At 42.2% G+C, this 23,201-nt stretch overlaps 1 protein-coding gene across 7 annotated transcripts; it reads left to right on the top strand.

Annotated features, from left to right (window-relative positions):
• Positions 1–22,652, top strand: ACER2 (alkaline ceramidase 2). Of its 7 annotated transcripts, none has more exons than XM_030470659.1 (7): positions 744–1,307; positions 1,816–1,935; positions 6,991–7,105; positions 8,049–8,190; positions 9,114–9,251; positions 16,868–17,005; positions 17,670–18,109. In XM_030470659.1, the coding sequence occupies exons 1-7, from the start codon at positions 1,248–1,250 to the stop codon at positions 17,854–17,856; spliced, it is 900 nt and encodes a 299-aa protein (XP_030326519.1). In that variant the 5' UTR covers positions 744–1,247; the 3' UTR covers positions 17,857–18,109. The 7 variants fall into 7 exon arrangements, with proteins under 7 accessions (XP_030326518.1, XP_030326516.1, XP_030326517.1 ...); XM_030470660.1 differs by lacking the exon at positions 744–1,307 and adding an exon at positions 6,500–6,641 and having other exon boundaries at positions 1,768–1,935; XM_030470658.1 differs by lacking the exons at positions 744–1,307; positions 1,816–1,935 and adding an exon at positions 1–586 and having other exon boundaries at positions 17,670–20,928.
• The last annotated feature ends 549 nt before the right edge of the window (positions 22,653–23,201 follow it).

Here is a 23,201-nt window from a genome sequence, read left to right as displayed (position 1 = left end):
TGGTGTCCAACAGTGGAGCCCCGGCGAGCGCCCGGCGGTGTGTCCGCCCGCTCGGGAAGTACCGCCCGCTGAAGTGGGGGCGTCATCACTCAGCACATGCAGCGCGGGCGCGGGGGGGAGTCCCGGTGCCTGCGCAGCTCCCGCCCGGCTGTGCTGCCCCTCACGGCGGCGGGACGGGCCACCCCCCAAGCCCCGGGCACCGCCGGCTGTGTGGGCCAGGTGCTGGGCGAGAGGCGGCCGCTTGCGGGGGTCCCGCCGCGCACACACACAGCCCGGCCCCGGCGGAACCCAGCTCACTGTCGTTCGCCGCCCTGCCTGTCGAGTAGGCAGCGGGCCCGCCCGCCGAGCTCCGGCCCTCATGCAGGCCCGAGGCGTGGCGAGAGGCGGGGTAGGAGCAGGTGGGGCGGGCCGACTCGCAGCGCCGCCGCGGCGGAGCCGGAGCGGCGGAGCCGGAGCGGCGGGCGGGCGGCTGGGCGCCATGGGCGCGCAGCTGTGGTGGGACCAGCTGCGGGCCGGCAGCTCGGAGGTGGATTGGTGCGAGGACAACTACACCATCGTGCCCGCCATAGCCGAGTTCTACAACACGGTGCGTGGCGGCGGCTGTTGCCCGGCGGTGGGGGAGCGGCGGGCGCCTTGGGGCCGGGGGGCCGAGAAGAGGGCTCGGCAGCCCGGCAGGGCGCTCTGCTGGGAGGGCACCGGCGTCCGCCACGCTCGGCGGCTGCCCCGGTTACGGAGCGGCGGGTGGTCCCGCTGGAGCCCAGGGCGGTCCTGCTGCCTGTCAGGTCCGTCACGCAGGGCTTTCATGGGACTGTAGAATGCCCTTCTGTCGCTGCCTACTTCCTTCTCCAGTCCCTGGTACGCCTAAAATTAAAGAAAAAGAGCGGTTTGGTGGTGTAGGTGTAAAATCGGGAGGTTTAGGGAGGGCTCATGACAAACTGTTCTGTAAGTAGCATGCAGCAGGCCCTTGCGGCGTCTAAGTGCAGAACTTCTGGTGCTGGATTGCCGGCGACCGGTACCCTCTTACACAGATGTCAGCCGCTTGACGGCGCGCAGGGCGGCGATGGGTCAAGAAAGAAAAGACCTTAGTGTTTGGAGGCAAAACGGGGGTTCATCCAGGTAGCTTCGGCTCAAAGAAAGCAAAGCTTGCCCTGAGGTTGCAGGATGAAGTCAGCAATGTACTTTTGGGAGAAGAAGAGATATCTGTTCAAGAAAGTAGCTGAAGAGAGGAAGGAGAGGGAAAAGGACAAATGTTCTTCCAGCAAGCCACGGTTCAGCCCTCATGCCACACCAGTACGTCTCAGCTGATGGTGAGAACTTGTGAAAACATAGCCCAGCAATAGAGCTGGGCTGCCCTGTACCACACATCTTGGGAGGGGAGCAGTGCTCCTTACATCCTGTCGAAGTAAAGAATTGCAGTGACAGATATATTGACCAGAGTGAGATAATGCATTGGACTTTCTGATATTGTGCCTTTCCATGAAAAACACAGGTACGGGAGCAAACCCTGCAAATATCCAGTCTATTCTCTGTTCTATAGTGTGTGCTGTGTGCACAAATGAGGAGCTGGAGCTTCTGCTTTGCCTCTTTTGTACTTTAAAATGGTATTTTATTTTCTTTTCTCCCAAATTCCACCCTGAGCTGTCTTTCACTTTCAAGCTGTTTCTTCAACTACTAATATCCAGTGGAAGAAAGGTGTCTGGCTTCACTCACTGGAGTGTGTACTGTGAGGGGTGCTGCACATACAGAGCAAGTAATTCCACGGTGCAAGATGTACATTGATAACCTGTTGTTTTTTTCTTGTAGTTTGCTACCAAAGTCATCTGGGTGGTGGCTGGTCTGTGCCATTGGAGAACTTTGAGGGTGTATGGGGGACACTGTCTGCTTTCTTTGTGTCTGATGTCACTGTGCAAGAATCAAAAACAAAGGGAGGAAAAGGTCAGGATAAACAAGTTTCTTGAAGACAGCAAGTGTGTTTTGAAGTCAGCTGTGCAGGGGGATGGGTATCCTTCTGACTGTACTGAGCTGATCAGCAGTGATACAGGAGCTTGTAAAACACTAGGAGGTACAGGTGTGTCTGGATGAATAACTGAGGTTCCATACAGGTTAACAGAGAGACACAGCAAAACTTTTTCCCTGAATGCCACTGAATTGTGGCAGCTGTATATGAATCAGTAGGCTGTCCAGTGAAAGGCAAGGGAAAAAGAGGCTATGTTGAGGGTAGTCGTGTTTAGCCTGTCTTCAGTAGTAACAAGTCATTGTAAGGTTTGAGTTCTGCGTTAGCAACTTCTGAAAATTAAGATAGTGACTCACAGTGGATTGATGACATTGTTCAACTGTGCCCCCAAAAAGCCAGATGCTCAGAGGACAGTTGGGAGATTTTGGCCCTACTCTAACAGGCACCTTAAGTGAAGTCCAAATTTTAATACTTCTAAGGTAGTTCAGGTCTGACTCTGACCCAAACCCTCTTGAAGTTTCAGGAAGGACTCTTCAGTAGACCAGGATGTGACATTTGGGTCTTTAAGCTGTAGATTAAAACCTTGCTAATCCGCATTTTAAAGTGTCATGGCCAAGGTCAGAGATGTAGTGCAGGTCTCACTCAATATTCCTGTAAGCACAAAAGTGGAACACTATCTGAAATGTTTTTAATTTTGGGTTGGGGTTTTGGTTTTTTGTTTTGTTTTGTTTTTTAATCATTAATTTATTCTGATGGGACTCAGTCTTCATATGTTATACCTAAATTTAACTCTGTTTAGTTAAAAAGCAAACTAAAGTGCTCGACAGGATTAAATCAGTAGGAGAATATCTGTTCAGAGGTTTTGTACAAATTGATCAGACTAGTTTCTTAAAACATACATGGGCTAGATGGATGTGATTTTGTGTTCAGGTCTTACACGCTTTCAGGAAGAATGCCACCAAGTACTTTGTAACTCAAATTAAAAGAACAGTTATAAGAAAACTGGGTTGTTTTGGTTTTTTTTCTCCTGAAATGAGTGAAGTAATGTGTCCTGATGCAGTGTAACCTTACTCAAGAGCATAAACAAATGCCCCCATATAAGCAAAAAGAATTTACCCCGTGCATAGTTATTTACAAAAAAAGCTGCTGTTTGTGTTTTAAACATCTGAAAACAGTAACTTTTTTTTTTTTCTCCTGTCGTTAACAAAGTTTGTACTTTGCAGTTCAGTATGTTGCATTCAGCTGTGCATGTCATACATATTTCTTGCCAGATTTCCATTTAAAGAGGGAACTGCCGGTGGTTTTATTCCTCAACTTTTGTCCCCTAGTGGTATGTAAAAAGTTTACATAGTTTTGAAAAGCTATCGAATAGTCTTAAGAGTGTAAAAGAATGCTTGTACTTTCTCTACATCATCTTTTTTACTATGGAAGTTTTTTAGCGTAAGCAAGTGAAATGCTCATGGATCAGAATATAAAAGATACAAACCTGTTGAACTCACCAAGAGCTACTTAGTCCATTTTTACTTTTTCCTCACAAAGAGTTAGTGCAATAAGTGCTGCTATGGTGAGTGAATGCTACAGCTGGTGTCTGGGAGGCATACCAGATAGTGAAGAATACTTGAGCTTTGGTAGGACTGCAGGAAACATCCTCTGTCAGGACTGTGGCCAGATATGGGTAGACTTATGTGGTCGTGATCTGAGGAAGTCTCTGGTATTCCCTCTGTGGCTCATGTCCTATATTCCTTTCATACAATTAAGTACTTGGAAATTAAAGCTAAAGGTCCAGAATTGTATGAAGCCAGAGGATGGACTGTTAATGATGAGCCGCTTACCTTTTTTCCAGAACAGTAACTTTTAATCCCTGTCTTTTGCAGATCCCAAAGAAAATTCTCTGTATTCCTGTTACTGTTGCAGTGATCTTAACTGTATCATCATTTGAATTATACGTTATGAAACCATGCGGTCTAATTGTATATTATGTAAAAAAATTGCACATGCAGCATGAAAACAGAGCCAAATGGATAGGTGCCTCACTTGCTTGGAAAGGGTGGTGTTAGTTGTGGTATCTCTAAGGGTGTGTGTCCTCGCAGGGAGCCGGGCTGATACCAGTGAGTGAAAACCAGTAGGTCAGTTGTAGCGGAGATCTAATTGACACCGAACTTAGAACTAAGAGAACTTCAGCAAAGTGTTTCAGAAAATGTTCCAGAGTCTTGATTTGAACATAGCTTATGGAAAATACTGTTTGTGGAACTAAGTATTGCATGGAAGAGATACCCAATTATCACATTTTTTGTAAACTTAATAGAAAAGAATTTCAGTACTAAAGTTATTTCAACGTGTACGATGCTAGGAAATCTTCCTGGTGGCCATTGCTAAGATTACGAGTCACGGCCAAATCCACATTGCAAAGGTTTTCTTGCATTTGCAGGCAGGACCTTAGCATGAACAGGAGTTCAGTGCCAGAAGAGCACTAACGTAGGACAGAACTGCTCCCTAGTGTCTAATGACTAGTATAAACCTGCATTGCTGCAGGTATGGTAAGTAGGTGTGTTTTCTTTGTCATCTTGTTACTAGGCAGAATAAGGACTTTCTAGCCAAATTTATATAGACTGCAGTTACCTGGTCTGATTTCTTTGTTGGTCAGTTCTAGCTGCAGAGATAGAAAGGCTTTTTTCCACACCACTTTGTTTATAACCATCTGTTTTTTCCCCCTTAACACCACCCTTTGGCCTAACAGTGGCTAAAAGCCTAAAATGTGTAGAGCACTCCTAAGTTCTCAGAGGACTTGTTCATGTTCCGTCATACCTGCTGTCAGTGACTGTGTATGCTTCCTACCTATTTGGAGGTGAGGGGAGCCCTCCCATTCTGTGCTTGTGTCAGCACATTGCACTGTGGGATCCTGGCCCATGGCTGTGTTACCAATGTTGCTAACGGTCTCTGCTGCGTGGAATTGGTGAGTTTTTTGTGAATTGAAGATGCACAAGTGAGCCTGTTTGGTTGAATGTGTAGGTTGTTTTACATGAATTAAGGAATTGATCTGCCTCTTAAAATATGTTAAAATAGGATATTGCTTTATAAATAATGCTTTGATCTTACATGAATTAAGAAATTGATCTGCCTCTTAAAATATGCTAAAATAGGGTATTGCTTTATAAATAATGCTTTGTTCTTTACCTTGCCTCTCCAGGATTGTGCAGTATCCTGCACTCTGACGTTGCCACGTGCCCATATTGTCAACCTTCCACCATCTTAATTTGTCAACAACAAAGGCAGAATTTGCTGCCTTGGTAGGGTGAAGGATTTCTATAATATAAGTTCTTTTATTCCTACTGAAGAGGTGCTTGGTCTATTGCTCTTGGTGCCCCCACAGGTTTTTCACTTCTGCTTTATGAGGATGGATTCCTGCATGACAAACACGCCGTAGGAGCTGGTAACTGTCAGGATTCAACCCTTACACTGGTTCAGAAGGCACAGTCCAGCAGGAGATGGCTCTCTGGCCTGACTGCAAGGAGCCCTCTGCATTAGCAAGTCTTTGCTTGGGCTGTGTGCTGTTACCAGGGTGCTGCTGGCAGAGATTTGCATAGTATTTGCAGCTAAACTGTGTGGGTGATGGCCCTTTCTAAGTATTTTAATGAAATCTTAAAGCCAATACTTTGGAACGAAACAGCTCGCCTGTTGAGGGTGTACCTTTAGTATGAGGGAAGGTGTGAGATGTGAAATAGATGGTGCTGAGAAATTGCTTCTGTAGTTACAGTCATTTTGAATGCCAGCCTAGGAGTATGCTTTGATGGGCCTTGCAAATGTTAAATAGATGTGTCCATTTTAATCGTCATAAGCTCTGTACTCAGACCATGTTGAGTGGTGGACAACAGTATGGGAATGAGCAAATGCCTTTTTTTGTGTGTTGTTCTTGAATCCTTTCTCTACCAGATTTTCATTAATGTCCGGAAAATTTTGTAAGTCTCTGCAAAGAGGAGACTTGTCTCAAAAGAGTGCTCTTTCCCAGAGTTGTTTTCTACATCCACTTTAGGGAATGTTGCTGGGAATTACTTTCTCTTTGTGCTTGGGCTACGTGGGGGAAGGTGAGGAAGCTGGGGCTGGCGAATTCATCCTGTCCCATTGCGAACCAGCAGTAGAGCCTTTCCATAACTGCCTAGTTATAGTGCCACAGCTGGCCCTCAGCACTGGCAGCTCCGTCTGGGGAGAACCAAGCGATGACTGCAGTGACAGCTCCTGATAATTGCAGTAAAGTGTTTTCAGCCTTTAACTAGAGAACCATGCTTTAGATTGTTGGTAAGAGCAACAATCAAGAGAAATATGTTTTTGTTGAACTTTTACTTATTGAATTAAAGCCCCTAGCAGTGGTTTGAATTATCAGCCTTTTCACCTTCCTATAACCAGTTTTCAGTCATATTCAGTTGTTTCTGTAATAGAGAACAAAGAGAAAAAAAAAAAAGAATTGTAAAACAATTTGCAGCTTTGGGCTCTCTACCCCGCACGAAAAGGCTTCTAACTTTTAGCTTGGTTTTGTTTTTCAGCTTCCAGACAATAGCTATTGCTCGGTGAATTGACTTTCACAAAGCTTGATTAACCCAGTACTTACAGTGCTTTTTACATGCTAGGCTTGACAGCCACTGAGAGGACAGGTCACTTGTCAGGACATCCTGTTCCTCAGCTGCTTGTTCTTGTAAGCTTCCTGAATTGCAACAGTCTTGAGTATTTGTAGACTTCCAAGAAAATTCCTCTGGGAATAGATTTGAAGGATAATTTAATGATGTGACTAGCCACTAGTTTTACATTGTTTAAAGTTTTACATTGTTTAAAGTTTTATGCTGTTACTAGGTTTAACGATACTAAACAAGTTGATGCTTTGCAAAACCAGCTCATCTTTGGCAGAAACTGAGAGCTCTAATTTGCTGATCTGGGACTTCACTGCATGACACAATGTTTCTATAATTGTCTCAGGCAGCCTATGAGTATTTAAGGTTTGTTATTTTCTGTCATTTTGAAACTGTTTTGTTTATTTTTTTCCCTAGATAAGCAACGTCTTGTTTTTTGTTTTACCACCCATATGTATGTGTTTGTTCCGTCAATATGCAACCTGCTTCAACAGTGGAATATATTTAATATGGACTCTGCTAGTTGTGGTTGGTAAGTTGCTTAGTCTCCATTTGCCTGTTCATGCATGAACTGAGAGAGGAAATCAGTTTTTCTTGCTTGTGCTTGATTGTTTTGCAAAACAAAGCTATCCTGACATTTGTGGAGTAGTTTGGTTGTACTTGCTTGGAGCTGAAGCAACCTGGTTTCTGAAATGAAAATGATTTTTGCAATTTGAGGTTGGTGGGAACTTTGACATTAGTTCTCTTCCCTTCCTATCCTTCTTTTGCATAACTTCTTTTGTTTATATCTGGGCTTAATCTTGTCACTGGGCCAGGACACTCTACAGTAGTGTTGACGCTCTTTCCTCTGTTGTTGCTTAAATGAGAGCTGAAAATGCTCATGCTAGTGATACCAGCACAACAGAAGAGGGTAACAGGTTTTGCATTGAGAAGGCCCAAAGGCTTAGCTGTTTTGTGGATGTGAGATTCTTTTCATTCCTGGAGGCACAGGGAACTTACAAACTTTTACATTTGAGCCCTCTGGGGCAGTGTGACATTTTCCACCTGTAAACCTGTATCATGGAGTAGTCATCAGATACTGCTTTTGATCTTTGTCTTACCCATTCTTGTGCTATTGAGAAAATTCAGAAGCAGCATTTGGCTATTATTTCTTAATTGGTTTTACATTTAACTTTACCACCGGATGTTTCTTCACGTACATCTACTATTTTAGTAGAAGCTGGCATCTTTAGCTGCTACTTTTGTAAAGTGTTTGCTTCGTTATTAATGAGGTACTGATGATTTGGATGGCCTTCTTTGGGAAGTTGGCTTTTGTGTTTTGATTGGGGTTTTTTTTGGTTTGTTTGGGTTTTTTTTAATCTTTTCTAGGCCAAATGGGATCAACCATTTGCTATGAAATTCTGAACATGAGCAGTGTGTTTTGGTCTCTACAGTACTGCAACTATTCATGTTGCCTTTTTTATCAATTCTTCCAGGAATTGGATCTGTTTACTTTCATGCCACCCTCAGTTTCCTGGGCCAGATGCTGGATGAGCTGGCTATTCTCTGGGTCCTGATGTGTGCTCTTGCCATGTGGTTCCCTAGGAGATACCTGCCCAGAGTTTTTCGGAATGACAGGTAATCGTCCAGTCATACATGTACATTTTCACGTTTCTTGAAACTTCTTATGCTGACACCTAAATCTGCACATAATGGCACTGAGTTATCATCCAACCTTAGCACTGCTGCCACTACCTTTTCTCACTCCGTTATCTTCCTATTGCTTGTTGCTTGAAGAAGAGAAGGCTGCATGGAGACTTCATAGCAGCCTTCCAGGATGCTGGAGAGGGGCTCTTCATTAGGGACTTTAGCAACAGGACAAGGGGTAATGGATTCAAACTTAAACAGGGGAAGTTCAGGTTAGATATAAGGAAGAAGTTCTTTACAGTGAGGGTGGTGAGGCACTGGAATGGGTTGCCCAAAGAAGTGGTGAATGCTCCATCCCTGGCAGTGTTCAAGGCCAGGCTGGACGAAGTCTTGGGTGACATAGTCTAGTGTGTGGTGTCCCTGCCCATGGCAGGGGAATTGGAACTAGGTGGTCTTAGGGTCCTTTCCAACCCTAACTATTCTATGATTCTATGATTCTATGATCTCTGCCCATTTTTTTCAGAATTCGGGAGTCTGCAGTTGCTGATGGTTTATGTCCTGTAACTTCAGATCTTGGGATGAGGTGACTTGCCTCTGGAAGTGTTTGTTCATGTTGATTCTAGGGAGATCTTTACGTGATTAGTTTGCATAAGTTGCAGCCAAAATAAAGGAAGAGAAACCCTCTTTCCTTCTACCTTTTGTATAGCCTAAAGTGTACATAAAAGTGGACCTATGGAAGTCAGCTGTATTTTCATCTGAATAATTAAGACAGTGGTTAAGGATGGTGTTTAAGTATTCAAAGGCTAAGTGTTTATTGAGAAGCCTGTTATGACCATAATTTTAAGAATTGTGGGTTTACTAATTAGAAATTTTGAATTAAAAGCAGATTTTCTCCCCAAAAAAATCCTATTCAGGAGCCGATTTAAAGCTGCCGTAGGTGTCCTGTCTGGAGTTACTACTTGCCTTGCCTTCATTAAGCCTGCCATCAACAACATCTCACTAATGACTCTGGGTGTTCCCTGCACAGCTTTGCTCATTGCGGAGTTGAAGAGGTGAGTACATTTCTCCTGTATGCAGTGTTGTCTTCTGAGATCCTTAGGTCACTGTGTGATAACACAGTAGATCTGACTTCAGTGCTTGATCTGCTTCTGCAGATGAGAAATGCTTCTCTCACAGCTAAGTGCAGATCTGCTATAAACTTGCTCTGTCAGTTCAAGACATTTTTGACAAGGATTTTTCTTTTGTTCTCCTGGGCCAAATACTAGGTCAGCTATTGGCTGACTTCTTGCGACATAATGTCTTGCTGCAACCTGATCTAACTCAAATTTTTTTGTTTATTGTGGAATCAGGGCAAGGGTTTCACTCTACTGACCATTTCTGTTGTATAGTCTGTGTAAGGGTGAGGTGATTGCATGATCACAGTCTAGACACTAGAGGGAATGGGGAGCAAGGCCCAAGCATGCGTGGAAAATGTTCTAGTTCTCAAAGTTGTACTGTGACTTTTACACCACTTTGTCTTCTGACATGTGTAATATGATGGAGTCAGACTGACAAAGATAAGGTTAATCACTAGATTGTAGAGGATAACTATCACTCATGGCCTTAGAAACTACAAAGCCAGAATGCAAATAGAGAAGAACCTGACACTAATCTTAGCATTTTAGAGTCTTACCATGATAGCAATTCCAGCAGCTGTACAGAGACTTTTTTCGTTGAATCTCTTCACTGGGGGCACAAACGACCAGACAAGTACCGGCACATGAACTTGCCTTTTCCCCTTGTTCTCCAGTGTCTGAGAAGGATTTTACAACTTATGTTGCCTAGTATATATTGCTTATGTCCATCAAAAGAAATGAATAGGTCTAAATATCTGCTTTCTGACTTCTCCTATTAGAACAGAGATTCTCCTGTTTGCTACCTTACCCTATAGTGCCACTGCTTCTCCACACAGTGGAAGCGTCTGCTAACAGTGTTTTGTAAAGGTGTTCATGAGTCTTTTCTCATCAGACATCCTGCTGAGCAGCATTTATTTTTGTCAAAGAAGCTTGGGAAACAGGACACAAGTTAGTTGTAGACAAGTAGTTGAAGAATGTTGGTGGAGGTGTCTCACTGATGTGAGTACCGAGGAACTACTGACAAGGCAAATGGATATCTGTATATGGCACTGAATAATTTATGTGAACTCTATACATATCAGTTTTCCAGTCATGAGCTCCTGAGAAAATTGAATGAACAGTTAGTGTGCTTCAAATTAGTATTGCTTCAAATCTAGGAATTGTTATGCCTACAGATCTTTGCTTTTTAAAACTCCTTCGGAAAGGTCATATCTAATGAAAATATGGAGTTTTCCTGTCTGTTGTTTGAAAGAGAATTAAGGACACAGATAAGCTTTCTTTTGAATTGATGATTAAAAAGGGATCTAAAGTGACATATGGCCCTCTTAATTGTGTGTTGGATGATGTAATATGTTTTCTTTTTTTTTTTTTTTACAAATTCCTAAGTATAAAAAACAAATAATTAAGAGTTGTATTTTAAGCTGTGTTGATCCCTAGGAGATTTAAGTAAGATATATTCTTGTAAACCTGGAAGAGAGAAGTCATCTCATCCATTTTGTTAGTAGAAAAAATAATACAAGTATTATTTAAAATGCCTGTGATTCTGCCCTTCTCTACTGCCACAGTCATTAGAGAGCTACACGTCTGAGGCCTGGCAGTCTGCAGCAAAAGTTTATCTGTGAAACTGTTAGTTGGGGAAGGAAGGAGAAAAGCCTCCAGAGAAGTTTCTTCTGTTCCATGCCGTTTGTGATGTGTTAGGCCAAAACTCCCTGTTATTATTCCTGATGTAGCCTGGTGTCAATCTTGTACAGAATTCTGGTGAATCAGAACAACAGTGTTTTCAAATGAGAATTTTCTGTACCTCACTTGTCCTTGATGAAGAGATAGTATTCTCATAAAAGAGTGTTACATTCTTAAATGAAGAGTTGGTAGGGTAGAGTGTATGCTAGGAAGTATTGTGGGTGGGAAATGATCAAAAAAGGTAGTTAAGTGCATACTTGTCCTTGAAAGACAAAAAAATGGTAAAACTGTATTCTCATTTCTGTCCAAACAAATCCCTTCATGTGTTTCATAAAAAGACCCCCATAAAAGCTCTCCTAGGAGATGGTGTCAGGGACAAAGTGGATATGGATCCTTTGGTTTGCTGGTTCAAGCCAAATAACCAGTGAGATTGTAATGTCATCAAATTAGTATGACGAGTTATTCAGTGAGTTACCATCAGGCATCTAACTATCTCTATGTGCAGATAGAGGCTAGAATATTGTTGCTTAGCTGGCATCAGCCCTGAGCAGTGAAGGTTTACTCTGTCCATTCATACTTCATTTTCCTACTAGAAATCTGGCTGTGGGGGATCCCTGCTTCATTGTTGCAAGTTGCTCACTGCTCCTTTATTCTCTTGACTAAAAGTCTAAGCTAGTTAAAAATGTAAAATATTCCTTAGGGTGTAAAGGGAGATAACGGTATCAAAGTGAATCAAGCAGTAAATTGACTTCCAGCAGCTTGCACTGGTTTGAAGAAAAGCTGGTGTGTTTTGTTGGGGGTGCCATGACATTGGAAGATAAAGCTGCTGAAATTGTGTACCAGTGCAGTCCCTTGAATAGCAAATGGCTAGGACACACCAGTGTTTGTAGAAACTATGGTATTAAAATAACTGCTGTTTATGTTAAACCAAGAAGACTGTGCATCGTGTAGGCAAAAGTTGGAAGTGGAAGTGCAAGCTTCTTTCAGATCAGAGTAGGACAGGAGCATGTCATAGATCTGTGCACAGCAGCATGAAGAGCTCTTTTAAACCCTCAGCTGACATGCTCTGTTTCAGTGGTAGTCTGAATGATCAGTGCCTGTGCCTATTGAGAAAAAAAAGGAATGAGTTGGATCTGTGTCTCTTGCCAGCATCCAGGGGGTATTTGCATTACATCTCCTTATTGTAGTAAAAGCAGTGGCAGGTAGGAAGCTTTGCAGTCCCCTGTCTCCTCTGCAAGCTTGTCCTTAGCCCATCTGAAACACAGTCACTGTAAGAACTGAAGACTCTATGATGGCTGATCACAGAAAACCTGAGAGTTTGCACAGACCGGCAGGTTGTGCTGTCCTCATTGTGCTTAACTCTTTCTGCCTTAGAGTTATCTTTTGCAGTACACCCTGCAGCATCCTGTCTGAAGTTTATAAAAATGATTTGTAGTACCTGATGGTGGTAGTGAGCAAACCTGTCATTAAAATCTGTACCATTTCTATGGCTGATCTCGAACTGGGAAAGTTTCTTCAGGTAAGCTTTCAGTTTTCCTTTGCAGCCTTGAACCCTAAGAAACATGCAGGTTAATTTTCCTCTCCTCTTGGTATTCAAACTAGTCAAATATTGACAGGCATGGTCACTTACAAAGGAGCTGGATGTCTGAGGCCAAACGTATTATCTTAAATGGAATGCAGTTGCACGTGTTTCTTTATGTCCTTCAGAGAAGTCCAGGAAGACCCTTGTGTTCTCAATACACACACCCCTTCCTCTGTCAGAATGCACAAGTACCTAGCACAGCAGTCCAGTTTTATCTGTCAAAAGTACAAAATTGACCCATCCGCTTGGGTCACAGTTCTTGTTCTTATGAACCGTTGTGCATCTCATTGAAGAGTATAAGTCTGCCTTAGCATTAATGGGAGAGAATTAAGCTGTGTATGCTTAATCCAGCAGTGTTTTTTGACCAGTAGCAATTTCCCCCATCTTTTATGAAGGGATCCATGCTCTCTAGCCATTTGGTAGAAGATGAATCCTTCAAAATGAGGAGGATTTACCAGTATAGTTTTACTTACAAAACCATGTGAAGTCTTGATTGTATTTCTTACTGGGGTGTCTCATAAAAGAGCATAAGGAAGAACTTGTATAGCTGAGCTCTGCAACTTGATAGGCAACTCAAAAATCTCCTTACTCTTTCTTTTCTTTGTGCTTCTTGTAGCCTTTTTAAACTTAAAGACACTATTTCAGAGGAAACAAGCCTTTTTACAGTATGCAGCACAGACAATCTGGAAGCCATTGGGCAAGCCCTGTCTTCTCTGAGTATGTCTGGTGGCTTGCGAAGTGGATTGGAGGATTCAGGCCTAAGAAAAAAAGCCATTTTGGTTTATATGCTATGTGGAGTATTAATTTTTGTGGCAGTCATGTAGGTGTGTTTATTATGAAAACAACTATTGTGATATCTTGTGGAGAGGATTACAGTTTAGCTGGTAGTTGAAGTGCTCTTTTGAATAGTAAAGATAGGTGTGATGATTTTGAATGTGATATGTTTAGGGATGGCTTAAAAAAGAAATGCCAGATCCTAAAATCAACTTTTGCAAAGGACACTAGAGAAAATCCTCTGTCAACAAGATTAGGCAGTTGGTAGCTTTTCTGTTGTTAATCCAGTAGCTATAAAGGTTCCTTCTGTTCATCTTTAGGAGTTTCTTAATCTGAAATGTCTGTTAAAATTGCAACGGAAACAGCATTTCAAGAGTGAAAAAAATATATTGTACAGGGAAAACTGTGCTAATTCTTTAGGTTGCAGTACACCAGTGCCAGTTATACTGCTGCTCCTACAATATATTCAGAGAAGTGTTCCTGGACAGAGCACTCTGTGTACATTTTTAATTTTTCTGAATGCTTACCTGGGTTCCCTTATGTCATGGTTTAAGCCCAGCGGGTAACTCAGCACCACGCAGCCCTCGCTCACCCTCCCATTACTCCTCCGAGTGGGGTGGGGAAGAGAATCGAAAGAATGTAAACCCCACGGGTTGAGATAAGAACAGTCCAGTAACTAAAGTATAATACAAAACTACTACTGCTACTAATAATAATAATGATAATGATAAGGGAAATAACAAGGGGAAAGAATATAAAAGTAAAAGGGGAAAGGAGAAAAAAACCCAACATAAACACAAATGATTCACAATACAATTGCTCACCACCTGCTAACCGATACCCAGCCTGACCTGAGCAGCGATCGGTCCATTCCGGGTAACTCCCTGCAGTACTGGGCATGACGTGCTGTGGTATGGAATACCCATCTGGCTAGTTTGGGTCAGTTGTCCTGTCTCTGCTCCCTCCTGGCTTCTTGTGCTCTGGCTCACTGGCAGAGCATGAGAGACTGAAAAGTCCTTGATCAGAGTAAGCATTACTTAGTAACAACTAAAACATCGGTGTGTTATCAGCATTGCTCTCAAACTAAAGCCAAAACATAGCACTGCATCAGCTACTAGGAAGGAGAAAAATTAACTGTTACAGCTGAAATCAGGATACCTTAGCTACACTCTGGTACCAGGGCAGTTCTGCTTTTCTGCCACAGAAAGGCAGGAGTCATTCTCTTCTCCTGTCCTCCTCCAGCTGAGTAGCTGGAGATCATCTTGCGTGTTGGAGGGTGTAGTGATAAATTTTAGCTTGGGACAGAGCTGGCATTATTACTTCCCTGACACTGAATGCAGGGTAGCCTGTAGCTTGTAGGCTGTGTGTGGCCGCAGAGACAATTAGCAGTAAGTGTTGGAAAAGTTAGAACTCTGTAAATATATCAAATGAGAACATCAGGTTTCAGGCTGGCAAGTATTTTGCATGGAAGACAGGAGGACCAGATTGCTTTTTGGCCTGTGCTGCACTGTGTTAGTCAGTTGTCAAGAACAGTTGTGTATAAAGATCGGGGACCATAAATGCTACTGCAATACAGAAAGTAAAGACATGTCTGACTATTCAAGCTTCCTCCTCCAAGGAGCACTTTTTAATTGCTTATGAGTGTCACAAGGTGAAGTGTCCCTTTAAAGGACCCGTTTGCCAGGTATTGCTCATCTTCCAGATGCAGTGAATTGGCCCAGGAATTGTGTGGAAGAAATCAGTGATTCAGTGTCAAGCCTACTGTGGTGACTAGTTTGGAGCAGAGAGAAGGGTTGGCTGGTGATCTGCCGGAGAGGAAGAGTCATGGAGACGTTCCCAATGTGTTTATGGCAGAAGTGTAAGACGTAGAAGATGAGTGTGGGTTAGAGAATCCCCTCTTGAAGACCTTGGGAAGAGGAGGTGATTGTGGGGTGCTTGGCATTGACTTTCTTTTTTCTACAATATAGATGACAGGGGCCTGCAACCCTCACGAAGGCTGAGTATGCCCTGTTACACTGGCTTTTTTTTTTTTACTTTTTTTTTTTTTTACATTTGGCTTTTTGGTTTACTCTTGAAATGTACCTCAAACAAGTCACTTTAAGCAAATTATTCTGTCATCTGAATAGTGGGACTGCTTAGGTGGTAGGTGTGGGACTGCTTTAGGAGGTAGGAACTAACCAACTAAAAAAACCCTCATCGAGTTCTTTTTTTTACCAGTCTCTGTAAAGTGACAAATACGAACAAATCTGAGCGCTTCGTGTGCGTCTGATTGTTGCCAGGCAGCATGTGTAACTAATCATATCAGTGACCTGAGAAGAGCAGATCAGTGACGTAAGAATTGTCCAAGAGCACTGAACAGTTCTCAGATCCCTGGGAAATTCACGAAGAGTTTAACAACAAAAGAACAAAGGCGGGGTGGGAAATCCTAAGTCATAGCTTTGTTCTTGCAGAATGAAAAGGAGCTGAGCCATGCCTGCCCTTGGCCATGTAGGGCTGGTCACATCCTGGTCTAGCTTTGCTTTATAGATATCAGTAAAAGGAGAGCTGCACCTACTAGCAGCAAGAGGCTTAACCCCAAAATTGGTAGACAGCATATTATTGACTTTAATAGCACTTTGGGACCTGAAGATTATATTGATGCCACCTTTTTCCTGATTTTACTCTTGAGCAAAGCTGCACAATTGTTAGGACAGTTCCAAGAAGTAGAAAAAGAACAAAGCACCATGTAGAGAAATAAAATTGTGACCTGTGCAACACAGGTCTACTCAAGCTATGTAAGTACCCTGGCATCTAGTGTTGTATTCGGTGATGGTTGACTACAGACCACACTGCATGCGACCACAGCAAACGTTTTGTGTTCTTTTTCTTTCTGGTATACCTCTATATGAACAAGTGAGGGTCCTTGTGGATGGGGAGAACTGTAGCATACTCAGCATGAGGAATTCTGAGATGTGGATGCCTGCACCATCTACTAAAGCGTGCTTCTTTGGGCCCTCTGGGTAGAGGCTCCTACCTTGGAAGTTCTCTGGGACTATTACATTGTATAATACAAACTTACAGGGGGAAAAGAATCAACTAACCAATTAAAAAACCCCTTGTTCAGTTCCCTTTTTTACCAGTCTCTGTATAGTGACAAATACAAGCAAATCTGAGCACTTCCTGTGTGGCTAGTTGTTACCAAGACAGCATGTGTAACTAATCACTAGTTACTAGGTCTTAGATGCCCCTCCCTACATATAAGAATGCTTTGATGTTTGCCCACCATTTGCACATTGGTCTTTAATAGAATACCCAAAACACATCTGTTGATTAAAAGGTTTGTTTTGTTACCTTGCCACTGCCTTGCATCAGAGCCATATTTACTGTAAGAAAAGTTTCTCTATTAAGGACATTTATTGTGGAGCCATATTAACGATGGCACTATAAATCCTACCCTATGGCCAAAAAGCATCAAGCTGACATTACAAGGCAAATTTTGCGTTGTTTTATAGCAACTTCTTTGTGTTTTCCTCCTTAGGTGTGAAAACCTGCGTGTGTACAAACTGGGTCTCTTTTCAGGTCTTTGGTGGATGCTAGCACTTTTCTGCTGGATCAGTGACAAAGCATTTTGTGAGATCTGGTCCTCATTTAATTTCCCCTATTTGCACTGTGTATGGTAAGTGTTGTGTATAAAGTCCAGAGTTTGATTAAAATGTGTTATATCCTCACCACATTACAAAATCACAACATGGTTCAGGTTGGAAGAGATCTCTGGAGGAGGTCATCCCCCTGCTATAGCAGGTTCACCTGGGGCAGGTTGCACAGGATTGTGTCGAGGCAGGTTTTGAATATTTCCCAAGAAGGAGACTCCACAACCTTTGGGCAGCCTGTCTTGGTGCTCTGCCACCCTCAAAGTAAAGAAGCTCTTCCTCATATTCAGGTGGAAGTTCCTGTGTTACAGTTTGTGCCCGTTGCCCCTTATCCTGTTGCTGGGCACCACTGAAAAGAGCCTGGCCCCATCCTCTAGACACTGGCCCTGAAGATATTTGTGTGCGCTGGTAAGATCCCCTCTCAGTTGTCTTCTCTAGGCTGAAGAGGCACAGCGCTCTCAGCCTTTCCTCATCAGAGAGATGTTCCAGTCCTCTAATCGTCATTGTAGCCCTCAGCTAGACTCTCGCCAGTAGCACGCAAAGGGCAGCCTGCAACCCTGTGAGGGGTACTCAGGGGAAGAAGATGAAGGATAGACTGATTGTAAAGCATGGTGAGATGTTTGACTGCTTTACTCAAGTCATGTTACTTATTTTTTCTTTTTTTTTGGGGGGGTGGGTGTCTATTCTCAGGCACATTTTGATTTGCCTTGCGGCGTACCTAGGCTGCGTCTGCTTTGCTTACTTCGATGCTGCCTCTGAGATCCCTGAGCAGGGCCCTGTCATAAAGTTCTGGCCCAGTGAAAGATGGGCTTTCATTGGGGTTCCCTACGTCACCCTCCTCTGCGCACACAAGAAAGCACCTGTGAAGGTCACATGAAGTTAGCCCCGGAATGGGAATGAAGATTCAACTTATATGCCAGCACAGACAGTATTTAAATAATGATAATTGAATAGGGTTGTATTTTATCTTCTTCCTAAGACATGCTGCACTTCAGGTGTCATGGAAAGAGGAAGCAAGTGTGTTCTTTCCTCTCTGGAGAGGAGAGAGGAAGCAGGAAGGGAGAGGCCCTCAAACACTAAAGGAACCACTACCTACTCTGGTTGGCTCTGTTTTTCACTGTTATTTTCAATGTAGCGTTTCGCTTGATAAAAGCTCCTTCCAAATATGAGGCTCAAGGAGTGATGTTTCTGGAGTATGTCTCCTCTGGTGCTTGATTCACTTCATTTGTAACTTCTGGCTTAAGGCCTTGTTTGTGAAAGAAGCCAGTCCCAGATGCCTACATGCCATCCTATGTCCTTCTGAACTATGACTTTGGTGTGGTTGCACATGGCCACAAGAGTGTGCTCGAAGCACGTGCTCCTCCCAGTCCGGCATGTATACAGTGAGTTCTGCTGTGCATCACATTGGATCACAGAGTATGTGGTTACTTCCCCAAGTACAATAGGAGACAAGTGCAAAGTGTTTGCAACTGGGCAACTGAATCAGTGCAGTTAGGCGTGTAAATGTGAGAATAGCTGACAGAAGATTGTCACTAAAATTAAATAGGAGTTCAAAGGTTTTGAATTTTTCTGTAGACTGACCTTTAGACATTTGTATGCTGCATATTTCCCTCTTACAGAAATGTCACAGAAATCCCTCTCTACCTCTACAGAGACATTTGGTCTTGAATTTGCTATTGAAGTTCACACAGAAGTCTGAACATTAGCTGCAGTAACAGCTCAGGTCAGCGTGGATTGACAGTGTGATTAAACTACAAAAACTCATAGGTGCCTACCTGTACATCCAGTTTGAGAGTTAACTTCTTACCAAGGCATTGCAAAGTGACATGAACAATAGTCCAGCGCTCCGCTAGTTATACTTAGGAAAAAAAGTAGATAACTGCTTAAAAATCAAGCTGAAGACTTAGATTTCAGTGAGCAATGAAATGTGACGTTGAGTCTTGCGTTCTTAGAAAACAACAATAGATTCAAATGTTCTGTTTGTTTTCAGCCAGTTTTGTAAAGATAAGGGATGTCTAGATCTATTTAATTTTAAGGTTGTACTTTGGGGTTGAGATTCAGGAATGGCTGTGGGTTTTGCAGCAATTTATGCTAGTTCTGTTTAAAAAATGATGCAAAGTATAGGCATGTTTTTCAAATATTAGCGGTTGTAGCTGCTGATAGCTGCAGTCTTGGGAAAAAAAGGTCTGCTTACATTCCACCTAGTATCAGAACTGTAAGTAAGTTAAGGCTTTGGATATTTTTCCAAATATTTCGTTTTTTAATATTAGACCAGGAAATACCATTTCCTTTGTGCTTTCGTTTGTCTCATGTTGTACTTGTTTTTTATTAATGTGAAAATGTACCCTATACAGTGTCATCTTTAGGAAGGTGACTTTTAACAAGAACTTTGGGGTGAATTAACTTTCAAGCATTGTAAAACTTTTAAGACAACTTTTATATTCAAATCTGTGCTTAGAAAACAAGAGCTAAGGTGTATGCTGTTATGCTTAAAGCAAAGTTTTGTTAGAGGGAGATGTGACTGTCTTCTTGAGAACTTCAAAGCTGGTAAGTAGCCTACTGTTAGATTGACTGACAGATCATAAAACCAGCAAAATCTGTCCAGTGGAACAGTGCAGATTTGTATCACTTGGTAGTAGATTTATCGGAGAGAAACGTGGTTTTTTGACAGTCATATAATCTTTATATGAAACTTGTTTGTAAAAATTCATACAGTAATGTTTGTTACTCTTTGAAACACAGCTGCTTTTTCCTTTTCCTTCCTCTCTCTCTAAATATGAAATACACTTCTCAGGTATTAAAATTCATATGATTAGATCCTTACACAGATAGGCTTGCTGGCTGGAACCCAGCTAATGTTGTTGATGCCTAACATGGTCCTACTTTGAGTAAGATTTTACAATATTGTTTTCTAAATTATTATGTTATGGTAAATAAGGTATTTTCAGTATTGCTTGGAAACTTAGTAACTGCAGACATAATGCAAAATTACTGGAACCTTCCTACTTAGTATTTTTTTGAAAGCAACCTTTGATTCAAAGGGCTCTAATCAACCTGCTATCAACTGCTGTGTTCTGCTCTGCAGAGTCTGACTGCTCACGAAGAAGTAATTTTGTAATTGAAAAAACTTGGCAGAGTGCATTCAGCTATTGCAGAGGTGAGCGAATATAGGTACAGGCCAAGAATCATCTCCTGTATTTTTATAAACTAACCTCTAGCCTTTGTACTCTTCATAGGAGATTCTATGAACAAAGATCACTATCTGATCTCCGCTATAGAACTAGTTGGGAATATTCCACTGTAACAGCAGCCCACAATTTTTAGGTGTAGCTACTGCACTTTATGTTAAATTAACTTACATGTTCTGACAAAAGCTACACTTGTGTCAAAAAAGAAAAAAAAGGCAGTTTTTATCAGATTCACAGGTTTACAGAGTGCACCTTCATGATAATATTAGTACCCAAAGAAGTATGTGATTGGCATACAGGGGGTTTGTGCACTGTCCTGATCATACATAGGAATAAACATGCACAAGTACGTGTATTATGTTGGAGTATAAAGTGATTTATATGCACCCTCAGGTTTTAAAGCCCCAAAATGCTTTCTTCCCTTGCTGGCAGGAAGTGTGTGGGTTTGTAGTCTTTATGTTCAATTAGTATTTTAGTTTAATTAGTGGGATGCAATAGTGTGTTGAGCATAATGTAGATTCTGTATATTGGTGTGTGATATTCATCATTCCTTGAAGATTAAACTTTAGGTTATTTAAGAAAGGGTGTTTAGCTCTCTGTGATGGCAAACACTTGCCCAATTCAGAGTCACTAAGATTCAATTAGTATGTAAGGAGTGGTGTTGGGGTTTTTGTTTTATGTCATCTCTGCTGAAGTCTGTATACCGAATGTTTGTGGAAAGTGTGTAATACTTTGCAACATTAAATTGTGTTTGGAATAAATATTGTTTGCCTTTTCGTACATTGTGTTTGTGGAAGAATGCAGCTGCCAGTATAATGCCTTGAAGTATAGTAAGGATAACCTCCGTCACAAAGGAGTTCTACCTCTTAGAGGAGGAGGGAGACTGTATTAGATAGAAGACCATTAATTAACGAGATAAAGACCAAACTGATTTTTTGTAGGTAAAGCAAATACTTGGAAAACTGCAAGCCCATGAATCAATAAGTATCAAGGAATGGCTAAGCATGAATGGCCTGTGTTTCCACAAATCCAGAAATCTATGTCAGAGTACATACTTGGAGAACAAAGGCTGTATCTTCAGTGTTTGTTACCCCACACTGTGCTCCTGACTTAGGCTGCATAGTAGCTTTGCACCTGCCCCTCTGCTCCTGCTTCCATTTTACCACAATTCCTCTCACTCCACGTAAAAGACCTTCTTTGAGACATTTGCAGATCCCCATAAGCCAATGTGATTGGGTTTGAAATAACTGTTGTGCGAAAGCATAGCTAGAATTCAAGAATGTTACTCACCCAGAGTTAATGTCTTGCAGTTGGTAAGATGTCAAAAACAGCTGGTGGATTGGCTCATATATCATCCTGTTACTCAGCCTGCTCTATCTGGAGATTATTGACATGGTTTCCCATGGAAACCAGGAGAACATCATCATACCACTGAATTTTTATGATAACTTCAGAGCTTCTGGCTTCTTTTGACCAGATATGACAGAGGAAGAGCCTTAGAGATAATTTCCTACAAGCTGTGCAAGACAGATGGTCAGGAAGAGAAACCAGGCCTCTAAGACAAGCTGTCTCAAGAACCACGTTGTTAAAATAACAGAGAACTTACCCAGGAAGGAAACCAAAGCAATGCTCAAGTTCTGGATGGGCTTTGATTGTGGCTCATACCAGCTGCAGCATCAGGAGCCAGTTACACTTGGAAGGAGTTTCACAGGTCTCTGTTCCAGAGATGAAGGAATTACTTCACTACACACACACAGACTAGCCTTTTTCTCCAAACTTATGAGGCAGAAACTTCCTCAAGAGGGGCAATTTGAAATCTCGTATCACCTGACTGTTGGTAAAACACAGTGCAAACTGAGAAAGACTGAAGTTTGAAAGAGGTGACTTTTATGCTCACAAACTCAGGAACCATAAAAAAAGTTTGTAAACTCCCAGCATATAATGAGGAGTTTGTCAAGAGTGAGTGGTGTCTACCTTATTTAGTTTTCTTCTGTGACAGGATATTTGCTGTCCTTGTGGCTATGGAACAGTTATACTGTTAGATTTTGACACCGATAAGATTTCTAACACAGTCTGACAGGACATTATTATAAAAGTCCTAGAAAAACTGGGTTTGGCAAAAAGGTTTAAAGATAAAGGTTTATAAAAGGTTTAAAGATAAAGGTTTCTAAAAGGTTTAAAGACAAATAAGGGTCTTTGCACCAGGTTTCCATCATAGGAAGTCTTTGCATATCTGAGGTCATGAGGAGCAGACTGGGTAAGTAAGTGGTATATGTTTTCTCCACAGGCACAAGGGAGAGGGCTAATGACACAGACTAGTGCCTCATAAAGCACAGTGTGAGGCACACGGCAAAGGGGAAACTATGTCTGCTGTCTGTCTAACAAATGCTTGGTTCTTACTTCATGCTCCATGTTCATTTTGTGTCACTTCCCAAACTGTGATGGACAGCACTATGTATTTTCACTGAGGGAAAGGGATAATTACCTTGGGGAGGGACAAAGCCTGCTGTGCCATAAAAGAACTGTGATCTGTGTTGCCAATACCACTTCTAGTTCGTCTGCAGAAAGCAAGAAGTGCTGCAAGGAGAAAAAATCATAGGAAAGATAAAAAACCCACAGTATTGTAACTGATAGTGAGAATGCTTACGGTGTTTTGCAATCAGAGACCATGTTGCCCAACAGCCTTGTCCTTTGGCCTTGCTGCTTGGTACTTTTTTCTCAGATCTTCATCTATTTTGCCTGATACCCTGTGTGGTTGTCCAATTCAGCATTTCTTTGAATTTCTCCTCTTTTCCTCTCTCTCTTGCTCTTTGCAGCAAATAAAACTGCTGTGTCCTTGCTTTCAAGCTAGTACCTGTGCTAGCAGTTACTCAACCTTTAATTCTCCATTGAATGACTGCCGGTGATGCAGGGCTGAAAATTAATAGACAGGAGAGCTACGCAATATCTTCTAACCTGTTAATAGTGGTTGCAGTTTGTAGCCAGTGTTAAGAGTAGAAATGCCTGTATACACTAATATACCTTAGACTTAAGT

Source organism: Strigops habroptila, chromosome Z, assembly GCF_004027225.2.
Source record: "Strigops habroptila isolate Jane chromosome Z, bStrHab1.2.pri, whole genome shotgun sequence".
Classification (NCBI taxonomy): Eukaryota; Metazoa; Chordata; class Aves; order Psittaciformes; family Psittacidae; genus Strigops; species Strigops habroptila.
Note: the sequence above shows the minus strand (reverse complement) of the source record. Positions and strands in the feature narration are given on the sequence as shown.